The sequence below is a fragment of the Leucopleurus acutus genome (genome assembly GCF_964270905.1).
Source record: "Leucopleurus acutus genome assembly, chromosome: 4".
In the NCBI taxonomy this organism is placed as follows: Eukaryota; Metazoa; Chordata; class Mammalia; order Artiodactyla; family Delphinidae; genus Leucopleurus; species Leucopleurus acutus.
The window spans coordinates 61,388,612-61,405,390 of NC_139146.1; the positions used below are offsets into that span (position 1 = coordinate 61,388,612).

The following is a 16,779-nucleotide window of genomic DNA, read 5'->3' on the forward strand; positions in this document are numbered from 1 at the left end:
GATGCAACAGAATAGCACTTTTTGATTGGAAGAAGGGAAGAGAGGAAAGTAGGGAAAAGTTAAAGCCAGTCCTGCCAATGAAGGCATCCAAGGAAACACATGTAGATACAGAATCTGTGGGAGGGGACACTCTAGGACAAACAGAGGCTTCCCTGTTTGGCTTGGAGCTGACCCTGAGTACCAGTGAAATTTAAAGGTGGTATGCAAGGCAAAAATAGTGCACAGAAAAAAACCATGGGGGAAAAAAAAAAGAAAAGGGAAGGGAAGGAATAGGAAGGGGGCACTGAAAATCCCTGAATAACAAGGCTATATGGGAGACCAGCACAGTGCCTGGAAGTGTAAAAGAGCCCAAGATTTCCTGTGCATCCACAATCCACTGCTTCTGTGGTTGGGCACCAGATAAAGAATGTGGCTTGAATTTTCACGTATGTGAAAAAATACATAAACACTAGAATCACTCTCAGTGCATCAGGGTGCTATGAGACATTTGCGAAGAAAGAATGACTGAGGGGGTAAATTGTTTACACAAAGAAAAGAAAAAATCCAATGTGCACCTCTTGTCCTAGACTCAGTTCAGGTCATATGCCTGTTGATGGGAATGATAGAATCTGCTGCACTATTTAAATTGGCATTTCTCAATTTTTTGAGAGGATTAAGTACATAGTTCATATCTCAAAAATTCTATTCACTTATCTTACAGTGCTACAGTATCAATATACTTAAATTTACATTGTTCTTATGTTGATTCTTAACCTCCTCCCATTAAAACTTCTTAATGTAAGTTTTTTAAAAATTATAAAAATTTCAGGTGTACAGCATTATAATTCAACATGTGTATACACTACACAGTGATCACCACTACAAGTCTTGTTACCATCCATCACCATACAGTTTACCCTGTTCACCCATTTCACTAACCCTCCAACCCCCTTCTTCTATGGAAACCACAATTCTGATATCTGTATCTATGAGTTTGTTTTGGGTTTATTTTATTTGTTCCTTTGTTTTGTTTTTTGAGATTAGACATATGAATGAAATCATGTGGTATTTGTCTTTCTCTGCCTGAATTATTTCACTTAGCGTAATACCTTCAAGGTCCATCCATGTTGTCACAAATGGCAGGATTTCATTCTTTTTTATGGCTGAGTAATATTTCATTGTGTATATATATACCACCCCTTCTTTATCCATTCATCCATCAATAGACACTTATGCTGTTTCTATGCTGCAATAAACATAGGGGTGCATCCATCTTTTCAATTTAGTGTTTTTGTGTTCTTTGGATAAATATCAAGAAGTGGAAATATGGTAGTTCTATTCTTAATTTTCTGAGGAACCTCCATACTGTTTTCCATAATGGCTGCACCAATTTACAGTCCCATAACAATTAGGGTTCTCTTTTCTCTGTATCCTCTCTAACATTTGTTATTTCTTCTCTTTTCAATAATAGCCATTCTGATGGGTGTGAGGTAATATCTCATTGTCATTTTAATTTGCATTTCCCTAAAAATGTTGAACATCTTTTCATGTGCCTGTTAGCCATCTCTGTCTTTGTAAAACTGTCTGTTCAGATTCTCTGCCCATTTTTTAAATCATTTGTTTGCTTGTTATTGAGTTGTATGAGTTTTTTAAATGTATGTTAGATATTAACACCTTATTAGATATATGATTTGCAAATATCTTCTCCAATTCAGTAGGTTGCCTTTTCATTTTGATGATGCTTTCCTTCATGTTGCAGAAGTTTTTTAGTTTATATAGTCCCATTTGTTTATTTTTTCTTTTGTTTCCTTTGTCTTTGGGTCAGAGCCACAAAAACATAAATAAGAGTGATGTCAGGGAGGTTACTGCCTATGTTTTTCTCTAGGATTATTATGGTTTCAGGTCTTACATTCAAGTCTTTAATGTATTTTTAGCTCAATTTTGTGTATGATGTAAGATAGTGGTCTAGTTTCTTTCTTTCTTGTTTTTTTTGCATGTGGCTGTCCAGTTTTATCAACACCGTTTATTGAATACACTATCCTTTCACCATTGTATGTTCTTTGCTCCTTTGTCATAAATTAATTGTCCATATTTATGTGGGTTTATTTCTAGGCTCTCAATTCTGTTTCATTTATCTGTGTGTCTGTTTTTATGGCCATACTATACTCTTTTGATTAGCTTTGTAGTATAGTTTGAAATCAGGGAGCATGACACCTCCAGCTTTGCTCTTTTTTTTCAAGATTGTTTTGGCTATTTGAAATCTTTTAAGGTTCCATACAGTTTTTGGTATTATTTGTTCCAGTTCTGTAAAATGTGCCATTGGAATTTTGATAGAGATTGCACTGAATCTGTATATTGCTTTGAATTGTATGGACATTTTAATAATATTAATTGTTCCAATCCATGGACATGGAATATCTTTCCCTTTGTTTGTGTCTTCAATTTCTTTCTTCAGTGTTTAATAGTTGTCAATATACAGGTCTTTCATCTTGGTTAAATTTATCCCTAGATATTTTATTCTTTTTGATGCAATTGTAAACAGGATTTTTTTTCTAATTTCTCTTTCTGATAGTTTGTTATTAATGTACAGAAATGCCACACATTTCTGTATATTGATTTAGTATTCTGCAACTTTTCTGAATTCATTTATTAGTTCTCACGGTTTTTTGGTGGAATCTTTTGGGTTTTCTATATACAGCATCATATCATCTTCAAATATGATAGTTTTAGTTCTTCCTTTTTTGGTTTGGATGTCTTTTATTTCTTTTTCTTGCCTAATTGCTATGGTTAGGACTACAATAATATGTTGAATAACAGTGGTGATCATGAGCATTCTTGTATTATTCCTGTACTTCAAGGAAAAGCTTTCAACTTTTCACCAGTGAGTATGATGTTAGCTGTGGGTTTGTCATATATGGCTTTTATTATGTTGAGGTATGTTACCTCTATACCTACTTTGTTAAGAGTTTTTTTTATCATAAATGGATGCTGAATTTTGTCAGATGCTTTTTCCACATCTATTGAAATGATCAAATTATTTCTATCCTTCATTTGTTAATGTGATTCTTCACATTAATTAATTTGTGGCTATCAATTCATTGAATTATCCTTGCATTCCTGGAATAAATCCCACTTGGTTGTGGTATATGATTATTTTAATAAATTGTTGGATTCAGTTTGATAATATTTTGTTGAGGATTTTTGCATCTACATTCATCAAGGGATTTGGTCTGGATTTTGTGTGTGTGTGTGTGTGTGTGTGTGTGTGTGTGTGTGAGTGTGAGTGTGGTGTCCTTGACTGGTTTTGATATCAGAGTAATGCTGGCTTTGTAAAACAAGTTTGGGAGTGTTCCCAACTCTTCAATTTTTTGATAGAGCTTGAGAAGGATAGGTATTAAATCTTCTTGAATATTTGGTAGAATTCATCTGTGCAGCCATCTGGTCCTGGACTTTTGTTCGTTGGGAACTTTTTGATTACTGCTTCAATCTCCTTGCTTGTAATTTGTCTATTGAGATTTATTTCTTCATAATTCACCCCTTAGAGATTGTATGTTTCTAGGAATTTATCCATTTCTTTCAGATTGCCCATTTTTGGTCATATATTTGTTTAGAATGGTCTCTTGTGATCTGTTTTATTACTGTGGTATCAGTTGTAACTTATCTTTCATTACCGAATTCACTTATTTGAGTGCTCTCTCTTTTTTTCTTGGTTAGTCTAGTTAAAGATGTGTTGATTTTGTTTATCTTTCAAAAAAACAGCTCTTAGTTTCATTGTTTCTATTTTTTGTCTCTATTTCATTTTTTTCTGCATTGATGTTTATTATTTCCTTCCTTCTACTAATTTCCTTCCTTCTACTTGTTTATTCTTCTTTTACTAGTTCCTTTAGGTATAAAGTTAAATTGTTTATTTGGGATTTTTCTTGTTCTGGAAGTAGGACTGCATTTCTAAGAATTTCCCTCTTAGAACCACTTTTGCTGGTGGTTTTCCATAGATTTTAGTATGTCTTATTTCTTCTTTGATTTCCTAATAATTCACTGTTTGTTTGGTAGCATGTTGTTTAATCTTTACATTTTTGTGGGTTTTCCAGTTTCTTTCTTGTAGTTGATTTCCAGTTTTATGCCATTGTGGTCAGAAAAGATGCTTTGATAATATTTCAGTCTTCTTGAATTTATCAAGACTTGTTTTGTGGCCTAGCATATGATCTATCCTGGAGATTGTTCCATGTGCACTTGAAAAGAATGTGTATGCCGCTGTTCTTGGATAGAATGTTCTGTGTATATCTAGTAAGTTCATCTGGTCTAATGTGTCATTTAAGTCCAATATTTCCTTATTGATTTTCTATCTGGATGATTTATCCATTGTTGTAAGTGAGGTGTTAAAATCCCCTAGTATTGTTGTATTGCTTAAATTTCTCACTTTAAGTCCATTATTATTTGTTTTATATATTTTGGTGCTTCTCTGTAGGGTACATATATATTTATAAATGTTATATCTTCTTACTGGATTGATCCTGTTATCATTATGTAATGCCCTTCTTTGTCTTTTATTACAGTCTTTGTTTTAAAGTCTATTTTGTCTGATATGGCTATAGCTACTCCACTTTCTTTTCATTTCAATTTGCATGGAATATCTTTTTCTGCTCCTTCATTTTCCATCTGTGTGTCCTTTCTTCTGAAATGAGTCTTTCATAGGCAATGTATAGATGGGTCTTTTTTTTTTTTAATCCATTCTGCCACTCTATATCTTTTGATTGGAACATTAGGTCTATTTGTATTTAAAGTAATTATTGATAGGTATGTACTTACTGCCATTTTGTTAATTGTTTTCTGGCTATTTTTATAGTTTTTTTTTGTTCTTTCTCTCTTCCCTTGTGTTTTGGTAGTTTTCTTTAGTGTTTTGTTTAGATTTCTTTCTCATTTTCTTTTGTGTATTCACTATTATTTTTTTTCCTGTGGTTATTGTGAGGCTCACATAGAACACCCAATGTAAATAGTACCCTGTTTTAAGTTGGTACCTACTTAAATCTGAACACATTCCAAATCTTTATCTTTTACTTCCCACCCCCATTTTCTATTTTTGATGATATATTTTACATCTTTTTATTTTATGTACTCCTTAACTAATTATTGTAATTTTAATTTTCTACCTTTGTCTTTTACCCTTCATACTTGCTTTACAAGTGATTGATCCACTACCCCTATTATATGTTTACCTTTTCCAATGAGATTTTTACTTTTGTATGTTTTCTTACTATTAATTAGTGCCATTTCTTTTCAGCTTAAGGAAGTCCCTTTAATATTTGTTGCAGGGCTGGTTTACTGGTGATGGACTTTAGCTTTTGCTTATCTGGAAACTATTGATGTATCCTTCAACTTTGAATGCTAATCTTGCTGGATAGAAAATTATTGGTTGGAAAATAATTTTTTTTCAGCACTTTGAATATATCATGCCTTTCCCTTCAGACCTGTAACATTTCTGCTGAAAAGTCTGCTGATAGACTTATGGGGGGTTATTTTGCATGTAACAAGTTGTTTTTCTCTTGCTACTTTTAGGATTCTCTCTTTATACTTAACTTTTACCATTTTAATTGTAATGTGTTTTGGTGTATGTCTCTTTGGGTTCATCTTATTTGTAAATCTCTGAGCTTCTTGGACCTTGATGTCTCTTTTCTTACTCAGATTAGGGACGTTTTCAGCCACTGTTTCTTTAAAGAATTCTTCTGGCTCTTTCTCTCTTCCTTCTCTTTCTGGGACCCTGATAATGTGAAAGTTATTCCATTTAATGTTTTCCTAAAGGTATATTTACTTTTTAAAATTCCTTTTCTTTCTTTTTTTTTTTTCTTTTTTTTTCATTTTGCTGCTCAGTCTTGGTTTTCTATTGCTTTGTGTTCCAGGTCAGTGATTTGTTCTTCTACCTTATCAAGTCTGCTGTTGAATCCCTTAAGTGTATTTTTAAGTTCAATTATAACTTATGTTTAGTATTTTATTATATTTTCTGTCTCTGTTGAAGTTCTCACTGTGTTCATCCGTTCTTCTCCCAAGTTTGGTGAGCATCTTTATGGCAATTATGCAGAACCCTTTATTAAGGCAGTTGGTGAATTCACTGAGGGGAGGGGACAGAAATAGAAAGGGCCTGAGATAGGAAGCAGTAATTCAGCACAATCGGGAGGAAGACAGTCAGCAAAGGGAAAAGAGAGGGAAGAGGAAGAGCAGGGCAGGCCATGGAACCGAAGGGAAGGAGTAAAATGCTCTGTGGAAGTTGGAGAAGATGTAGACTGAGAATCAGTTGCTGTAAGTAGTATTTAGGAGGGCTCTAGAAAGATTGGAAAATAAGGCTTTAATAGAGTTTTAAAAGAGGTTATCAATATCTTGTGATGAACCATAATGGAAAAGAATATGAAAAAGAATATATATATATATATATATCTTAATCACTTTGCAGTACAGTAGAAATGAACACAACATTGTAAATCAACTATACTTCAATAAAATAATTTTTTTAAAAAGAGGCTATATAGCCTCTAAAGCAAGGGCTTAAGGAGTGAGTTGATAGTGATGGACTTAAGGCATCAGATTTACAATAGGCATGAAAAGATTTTATGGTAAAAGGACGGGGAGAGATAGCCTGAGAGCTTGAAACAGCAGCAGAAGCAAGGAAAGGGGAGGCATGAGAGTGCCTGTGGGAAGAATGGAAAGAACCTGACGAGGAGGTTAAGGAACAGGTGTGAAGGGAAATTATTAGATGAAAAACACTGTGGGGATGGCACCCAGCAAACATGGAGGAGTGAGATTCTGTAAGAAAGTGATTTTGAAATGAAAACGAGGTTATAAGAACTCTGGTCAAATGGCTTTGGGGAAAGTTAGGAGAGACTGACACTGGCCGAGTGAAACAGAATAAGAGTGAGATTGGGGCTTAAGGATGGTAGGAAAGTATTATGTCATTGCTCTGGAAAATTTTAAATTGAATTCAAGAAACAGAGTTTTTAATGGATTTGTAAGCTGCTAAAGGCTTAAATTGTGTACAAAGCTTAGAGCTTGTTGATCACATTCAGTATCATTTCATAACCCTGGGCATCCCTGTAGTTGACTGCAATGTGAGTAAGACAGAATTGGAGACTGACAAATTGAGAACATTGAAAGCTAAAGAGGACAACAGATTTTAAGGTGGATGCAAGACCATTATTGACCTACACAGCTGATCATTAGGGCAGTATGGGTACAGAGGCAGAGATGATGGAATGACTGTGGGCGTCAAAGGACTTGCTGTATTAGTGATGGGGCAAGAAACATATTAAGCAGGAACAAAGGAACAGAAGCTGTGGAAGTTTAGGGGGTAGTGGTGAGCAGTAATATTGAGCAGCTGAAGCCATGGAAGTGGAATAGTTCTAGCTAATGATGAAACATAAGGATTGGCCATGTAAGTCAGTTTTTAATATGGAGACACCACACAGGTCAGTGATGTTGACAAGATTAAGAAATCATGTGGTCAGAGGTATGACTGACTATCAACAGAGTTGCTGTTGCTGCTGCCTGCCAATGGCAGGAGACAGTTGATGTGGATGGAGAGAGGAAAGCCTACCCATGTAGCATGGACAATAAAAATGAATATACTGCAAGGGGGAAGCAGAATGTTGGTTTGAAAGTGGCAATGGAGGGGAAGGATGTGTTGGCTCCATTTCCTGAGTAGCTTTCACAGAAAAGTGGCATGATTTATAGTGTAAAAGCAGATGCAATTTATGTGAGTAGGTAGATGGAAAGAACAGAGTAAAAGGTGGCAGACATAGAATTCTTTTCTGACACCAAACCAGGGAAACTGGAGCAGAGTTTTGCATGAGTGGGAGAAAATCACTGATGCAAGTTAGGGCTGATGTGTGCAAGGAGAGAGAAGGGCTTGAGGGGTTTGCTGAGAGCGATGGATTTGAGCTACACAATAAAATAAATAACAACCAAACAACGGAAAATTGGAATCTTGAGTTTAGGTGGTAGCCAGGAGTCACAGGGTAAGGGAAGGGGTATGCTGAACTTACAGGATATATTCAGAGATGTGTGTAGTTCTAAATAGTCCAGAAGCCAGGGGGAATGTTGGTGAAATGGACCTTCTACAGAATTGCTCTTTGGATATTGAATTTTGGTGAGTTTGTGTGTGTGTGTGTGTGTGTGTGTGTGTGTGTGTGTGTGTGTAGTTGGGGGGTTGGAGCATGAGGATTGCCTAGCTGCTGCTATAATTTATGCATCAGGTTAGTACAAATTAAGGGAAGTAGTTTTTGAATCTAAAAATGTCTTCTAATATAGAGCTACTCAAAGTGTGGTTGAGGACCTCAGCGTCAGCATCATCTGGGAACTTGTTAAAAATGCCAAGATTTGCCCCTATCCTAGTTTTACTTAATTAGACTATCTGGGCTGGGGGCCTAAACACCATTTTAATGAGCCCTACTGGATCTCAGGGAAGTTAAAATTTGAGAAGCATTTCTAACCCTTTGCAACAGGTGGTTCCCTCAGAAGAAGACCCCAGAAAGGGCAGGGGTTCAAAGACTCTCAACTGTCCATCCGCCTGGTCCCAAATCTTTCTGCTTCTCAGAGGCCAAACCAGAGATTAAGTTTCCTGTGAACAGTTGGAGGGTTAGATGAGCACACCCTCCATGAAAGGGTCCTAACACTGAGTGTCCCACGTGTGCCTGGCAGAAGCCCTGTGGGACAACTTGCTCTACTGGCTGGCAGACGAGCTCTCAGAAGAAAACGCCCTGTGTCTCTTCTCATCCCTCCCCCTTCGCTACAGCACCATTCAGCTCATCAAACTGAAGAACCCTGATGATCTCACAGAACAGACCCACGAACTTCTTTGCTTTTGGAAAAGATCACTCCCAAATTCCACGGACAAACTTCATCTTCTGGCTCACCATCTCCGCAAGATCGGCAGGAGTAACCTTGCAGAAGAGCTCAAATTCAAGTGGGAAAATAAAGTGTTCACTGAACCCCAGCAGTGGTCTGATGTGGTGGAGTTCAGCCCCGTTGCTCTTTCTTTTGCCCTAGGAAAAGTGTCACAGTCGGTTTGAAGACCGTTTCTGTCAACATTTTACTAGCAGTTTCCAAGTAATGTTGTTTGAAGTGAATCTCTTTGATAGATGTGTTATTGAGACAAGTGAAGAAGCACTAATCAGACAATAAAAAGCATCTGTGGGTCTGAATTCTCACTCATGGTTCAGTGATACATGTTCTGCAGCCAAACTTAATAGCATTTGTAATAGAGTTTGCCCTGTGTGTATTTTAATAGCTGGGGTTGCTTTTTAAGTGTAAAGGAAAGGTATGGTATACAGAATCCCTTTTTTTTTATTGTTATCTACATAAAAGTAAACTAGTTACCCAGGACTCCAAGCAACTGATTCACATTATGTGTATACCATGGAGCCCACAGATAACAGTACAAAATAAATTGGGCTGCAGATGCCTGATGTTGATGATAGCAAATCACTTTAAGAAAACATCTAAGGTTGAAATAACTTAAAAATAGAAGAACACTTCAGCCATTTACTCCCACAAACTATTAATAAGATTTAGCCTAGAATCGGGAAAACCTCATATGTTATTATTAGTAAAATGGGGCAGCGCAGAGATCATGGAGCGTAAGTGAAAGAACTCAGGGCCTTTTGCACTGACTTAGGAAAGCAACCTGCTACTAAATCAGTTTGACAGAAACCTTACTACATAAGCCCTATAGGAGCATTATTTTTTTAAAAAAACCACCTGTAAAAAAACAAAAACTAAAAGAAAAAGACAATAATTACCTAAGCCCCTCCATCAACGATAATTCCTGTTAATGTTTATGTTTTGAGGCTTTGGAAACCCTAAAGCACTTTAGCTTCCTGTAACAGCATGACATGAGTGGGCCTTACATTAGTTACATGAAAAATTAAACATGTATATGGTTCTCAGATTTAAAGGCAGCATTTCCTTCTATTAAATTAACCAGAGACTTAGAGATCTATTTCGTTATATGTTAAAAAAAGAGAATTCCAATTTTCAAACACGTTCCTATCAAGAAACCTTTCAGCAGTCAAGATTTTTATCATTTTTACATGTTTCCAGAAAGGTACAATATTTGTCACATATTCTTGGAATGAAGCAAACAGACTGAAATGTTCATTGTCTTTCTGACTACGAAGTAAAAAAGAAGTCACGAAAATAAAATTTGCTTCTTATTCCGCCACTAGAGACTACTATTATGAAAATATTTTCTTCCAGTTTTTCTTTTTTCCTGGAAGGAAAGGTTTCTACTTCTGTGTATGCAGATGTATATAAACACACCTATGTGCACACACACACACTTACACACAAATACATGCAAATCTCTTCAGATGTACCACCTCACTCACTCACACATCTCCTCACACCCCCTCTCTGTGTCCTCATACCCCCCAAGCACGCTCACTCATATAGACACACGCATAGCCTCCCACACACCTGTTACGGACACTTCTGCCCCTTTCAGGGACAGACTCTCACCCACCTGTACCTTCTCACCTGCATTCATACACTCTCACATACACACACCGCACTCCTGCCGCCTCACACAGACACACTTCTTCATATACGTCTCCCCCGCACAGACACCCTTACACAACATACAGTCTCAGATTCACGTGTACACCCTCACATATGCCTTCACCCAGGCATACACACCACCCTCCTGCAGCACATGCACACATATACTTGTCAACATGCATACCCCCCCGACACACACACACACACACACACACACACACACACATGCTCTCTCACGTTACCTGTACACCTTCACATACAAACACATCCTCATGCACCTGCACTCTCTCTCTCTCTCTCACACACACACACACAAACTCATTTACATCCATACCCTCACGGGCACATATCCCTTCACACACACATGCTGACACACATTTTTCCCCAGAATTTTAAAAAATGCATGTATTATGGCAGCAGTAAAATAATATAAAGGTATATAAAGAAAAAGAATTGATCATCTCTGCAGCACCTCCTCTCCCTTGGGTAACCAAAGGAATTATCAGTCCCATATGTGGCATGTGTGCCACATCCATGCCCTACCCTTGTGCATCCTGCTCTCTGTCTGGTGGGCTGAACTGTAGGGACCACATTGGCAATGCTCTGGCTTCTGGGTGGCCTTGGTTAATGGGAAGCCCCAGCAGGAGGCTGGGAGGAGGGAGAAGAGTGAGTTAGATGATCCCCTTTCTTCCTCCCTTGAATTCACTGAAGCCGGGATGCATCCCTCACCCAAAGGCCGCTGCCCCTCTCCTCTATGGGCAGCTCTCTCCCGGGATTGGGAACCACTCCTGTTCACGTCCCATCTGGTCTGGGGTAGTGACAGCCATATGGCTGCACTGTTCCCTGTGGTGCTCCATACCCTGCCCCCCCTTTTAAGACAAAGCCTCCTCTAATTATCCTAATTTGAGTGTATCATGTGTTTCCTATTGAGACCCTGACTGGTACTTCTAATAGCAACTTACATATTTTTTTTTTTCCAGAATGGGGGTCATATATTATATATACAGTTTTAAATTTAAATTAAATTTTAAATTTTATTAAATTATGGGCATTTTCCAATGTCTTTAAATGTTTTAATAGCTGTATAATATCTCACTTCATAGTCATAGCATAATTAACTTTAGTATTACCTACTTTTGAAAATTTAAGAAGTGAAATAATGCAGTATATATTCTTTTATGTCTGGCTTTCGAATTCAAATTTATGTTGTTGAAATCCATCCATGTTGTTTATGTGGCAATAGTTTGCTCCTTCTCATTAATAAATAATATTCCATTATATGTAGATACTATATATTATACATCCATTTCACTGTAAATAGGTATTTCAGTAGACTCCAATTTGGAGCTATCACAAACGGGGTTTATATGAACTTTCTGTAGACACATTTTAGTGAACGTATATATTAATTTCTTCCAAACATATACTTAAAGAGTACTACAATTGGTTACCATAGTTCATTTAGCCTTTCCCCTCTTGTTGTATATTCAGATGACTTCCTTCTTCTCATAAAAATAACGATGCAATGATCATCTTTCTACATATGTATATAAATTATTATTTCATTAGGATACATTTTTAGAAATGGGATTACTTACTAGGAACATTTTTAAGGCTCCTGATACACATTGCCAAATTGCCATTTTATATTCTAATCATCAGGTTATGCAGATTCTTAGGAAAACAGTATATTTAAGTACATTTATTACATAAATTAATCAACTTGAGGCACATAACATGAAGTTCTACATCCTAGGTAAGCCTGGATTGTCTTCAATTGCTCTATTGGAAAAAAAGATATTGGTTTAAATCTTTTACAGTATTTCTTCTACTAATGAATAGAGCATATTCTAGTGGCATTGTCATCTTTAAAAAGTATCAAAAGGAGGAGTAATATAGCATATGGACAGATTCCAGGATATCAGAGAACTTAGCAAATATAGCTAATTTCCAAAAAAACGAATGTTAAATTCATTTATTCAACAGATATTTACTGAACACAAACCCTGGGTCAAGCAATCGGCAATCTGTTCAATGCCAGAAGTACAAAAATGAGTAAGAGACAGTCCCCTGGGTTACGCTTTCTGCGTAAAGGGAGATCGAATGAATGAGATCATCATATTGTTCATTGCCTGTAATGAACCAAGCTCTTTCGGCTTAGCCCTTTACAAGGATTCACTTATTTAATTCTCCCAGTGTCCTATGAGGCAGGTACACAGCCCAGTTTTACAAGACAGGAAACTGGAGATTAGAAAGATTGAGTGCGTTGTTTAAGGTCACAAGTGAGTGACACAGGATTCAAAGTTAGGTTGTTGGCTTGGCTCCCACCGTATCATGTTGCCTAAACTTTATTCCTACTTCTCATTTTGCAAAACAGTATTTCTAATTCATATCAGCAGTACAAATAGATATTCGTTTTGAGGATGGGGATGGGGGAAGGGTCAGGAGGTGGGAAGGGGTTGTGATCATTGATAGTTGTCCCAACTCAATTAGTTAAATGCTCTCTTAGACTTGTTTAAGAGACTGACTGATTAGGATCATATTGCATATTGACCTAACACAAACTGGTGATGTACAAATATTGTGCTATTTGCAGTAGATATCAGTAATCACCAATAAGTAGAGCCACATTACCACAACTTGGCTATTCAGGCACATCAAGAGCGCTTCAAAATAGCGGCTGCAAAACAGGACCATTTAGCAATAAAGCCTTAGGCATCATTACTGACATGCCTGTTTTATACCATAAAGGGGTAAGAATGTTTCTACCATTTAGAGCTGATCTACATCTCTCTATTAATATCAATTTCACTAATGAAAACCCAATACAACCATCATTTTGCTAATCATTAAGTACCATATTTTATAAATTAAAATACTTCTAACATTTATTATTCTAAGGAACAAAACCTGTGATATTACATCATAGTTATCTTGATCAGATGCTTGGCATATCTGGGGTATAAATTCATGACTAGAACAATTGATTATTCCTAAAAAATGTAACCTAAATGAATGCATACACAATATCACATTGTATATTCTGAAGTATTTTAGAGTAAAATAGAAATACCTTAATAAGCAAGTGAGGTAGACTTTGAGGGCATCATGATGCAACTTTTGAAAGAGCTAAATTTTTCAAGGAAAGTTCTATTTTCCTAACCCAGTGTTTCTCAGTGGGGGTGTTACTGGCATTTTGAATGGAATATTTTTTTTTTTTTTTTTTTGTCGGTACGCAGGCCTCTCACTGCTGTGGCCTCTCTCCCGTTGCGGAGCACAAGCTCCGGACGCGCAGGCTCGGCGGCCATGGCTCACGGGCCCAGCCGCTACGCGGCATGTGGGATCTTCCCAGACCGGGGCACGAACCCGTGTCCCCTGCATCGGCAGGCGGACTCTCAACCACTGCGCCACCAGGGAAGCCCCATGAATGGAATATTTTTTAAGTGACCTGAACTGGCTCATGCATCGTAAGCCATTCAGCACCCTGAGCTCTGCCCACCAAATACACAGAGCTCTGCCTGACCCTAGTAACTATGAGAAACAAAATTCCTTCCACATACATCCAGGCATGGGGGAGGGGGGTCGGGAGAGTACAAGTACTGTCACTGGACTTAAAAATAGGGTGTCATGAACCTTGAAGGAGGGTGCTGAGAACCACTGTCTTAATCAACTTTTGGCTTGAAGCAGGGCATAAAAGAAAGGGGGAAGAATAAGTTAAAGGAAATTTAGAAATTTATGAGCAAAAGAGGGTCCTAGCTTAAACTCTCACTGCTATCAGTGTTTGCAAGAAATGTCAACTGCTGTCTGATGACATGCCCAGAAATATCCCCAATGAGGGTTCCCCCTGGGGTATAGCCCAGAGCTGTGCTTTAGAATGAGAAGTTCATCTAAGGTACATAGTCAGGCTCCCTGAATTTAGAAGAATTTGTAAGAGTAGTAGGTCAGAAGAAAAGGGAAATGTTGAGTGAGGTCGAAAGAGCGGCTGACGCAGGTCTCGGGTTTCCCCTGTATCTTGGCTAAGCCGGCTTCTGGGCCCTAACCTCATCAGAATGCCCCTGTGCTATGTCAAGGTGTTTTGACAGACGTCACATCCTTTATCCTCAACTCGCCCCTTCTCCCTGGTGTCCTCCACTGGGACTTTCAATTTTTATCACTCTGCACTTATTATCTAACATATTAAATAACATATTTCAATTACAGTTATTTATTTTTGTAAATCACCACCTTAGTGTATGTCATGCAAGGGTCAAGGAGCTTGTCCCTTTTGTTCATTAATGTAATCCTATTACTTAGAACTCTGTCTGGCACTCATTGAATGTTTCTCTGTTTTGTTATTCTCATTTTACAGATGAGAAAATTGCAGCTCAGAGTTACAGTGATACCCAGTCAGTGGTAGAGCCTGGATCAGAGCCCAGATGATTCTGTTTACAAAGTCCTTTTTCCTCTGCTTCCAACACTCTGCCCCTGGCTCCCTCGCCCCTCTCCCATCCATAGCTCTCTCTCTTCCATAACCTCGGGTAACGTTTTTCCAGTTTTTTGAATAACCAAGGCTCGGTTAATGGTCCTTGGCACCCTATTCTTAAGTCTAGTTATAGCACTTCTATTACCCTGTTGTAGTTGCCTATTTATCTGTGTTTTTCTCCAACCAGTCTGTAAGTTTCTTGATGGCAGAGACTGAGTTTTGTTCATCACTGAATTTCCATTACCCTGTCATGTCACAGCATATTGTAAGTACTCAATAAGTCTTTGTTGAATTAATGCATGAATGACATCTCTATACTGACATGCTTGGACCCTCTTCTCCTGTTCCATCTTCCTTCTGGAAGCAACACGGTGTGGGCAGATATTCTGTCTGAAAAGGTAAAATTTAGCTTGGACTGTAAACATCTGCTCTGTCATTCATCAGGCTGGAATAACAGACACAGATGAAACCTGCTGCAAAGTTACCAGGATCTGATTTTTCTTCCCCAAACACACCACAGCTGTAAAGTGTCCCTTTCTTTGAGTGACTGCTGCTTTCTTACATGCTGAGAAACTTTGTTCTCCAAAATCACAGACTATCAGAAACTTTGCTGTTTGAAATCATATCCATAAGAAAGAAATATCCCTCTCTTGGCTGGAGGATTTAAGTCACTTTGACAAAGAAAAGCAGTCTTGATCGACAACCTGGATGCAGAGCATCAAATAAGGGATTTCTGGATACAACACTGCACATCTGTCTTAATGTTAGTGTTTCCAAGGAAACAGAACACTAGGCCCACTTTGCAGTGCAGACCTGATGTTGATCCCTTTACACAAGCTCTGCTTTGCTTTGAGCCAGTCAAAACACTCAGCTCCACTCTATGCCTATGACTTAAAATAACTCTGTCTTTGCCTTTGTTCAGTGAGACACCACTGTTCCTTTGGTGTGTAATCTCCCTCATTGCAATGAGTCAATCAACCCAACTTTGTTAAACTTTAAGTGTGTGCCTGGTAGTCCTAGGCTGTTTGGGCTCCGACATCCATGCTTCTGTGCTCTAATCCAGTAGTTTTCAATGTCTGCATGTTAGAATCAGCAGGAGGTTCCTGGACCCATCCTGAGAAATCCTGATTGAAGTAATCTTGAGTGAGTCCTGGAAATCAGAATCTTTTTTTTTTTTTTTTTTTTTTTTTGCGGTATGCGGGCCTCTCACTGTTGTGGCCTCTCCCGTTGCAGAGCGCAGGCTCTGGATGCGCAGGCTTAGCGGCCATGGCTCACGGGCCCAGCCGCTCCGCGGCATGTGGGATCTTCCCGGACCGGGGCACGAACCCGCGTCCCCTGCATCGGCAGGCGGACTGTCAATCACTGCACCACCAGGGAAGCCCAGAAATCAGAATCTTATAGCATGCCCCCCCACCGCTCCATCCCCCACAGTTGATTCTGCAGCCAAGGCTAAGAATCATTCTTCTGGCCAAATGGACCTAGAAAAATCTGGAATGGGTGCTAAAATTCAGTTTCACAGGACACAGCTCAGCCCCTTAAGTCAGCAACTTTGTCAGTAGACCTGAGGAATCCGTATTCTCAGTGAATACCTCAAGTGATGTTTACATACGTACAAATTGAAGGATGTTGCCTACTCTATTTACTTCCTGCCCAAAGCACTTTATTGTTATTTTTCATGGTTAGCATGGACCCAAGAGTAACACAGGAGGGAAAGCAAAAAAAAAAAAAAAAACAGAGCAGGTTCTGTGCTGTGCTGAATATAAAAGATTTTTTTTTCTCTTAGTTTATAGTCTTCTTTT

General features: G+C 38.1%; 1 protein-coding gene across 1 annotated transcript in view; it reads left to right on the top strand.

Annotated features, from left to right (window-relative positions):
• DTHD1 (death domain containing 1) overlaps nucleotides 1–9,032 on the top strand; it is a gene marked incomplete at both ends in the record, with an annotated part of 70,438 nt that extends 61,406 nt beyond the window's left edge. Inside the window, 2 exon segments of the mRNA XM_082838135.1 lie at nucleotides 8,609–8,656; nucleotides 8,658–9,032. Of these exon segments, the coding sequence (XP_082694261.1) occupies nucleotides 8,609–8,656; nucleotides 8,658–9,032 (423 nt within the window).
• Nucleotides 9,033–16,779: the final 7,747 nt, after the last annotated feature.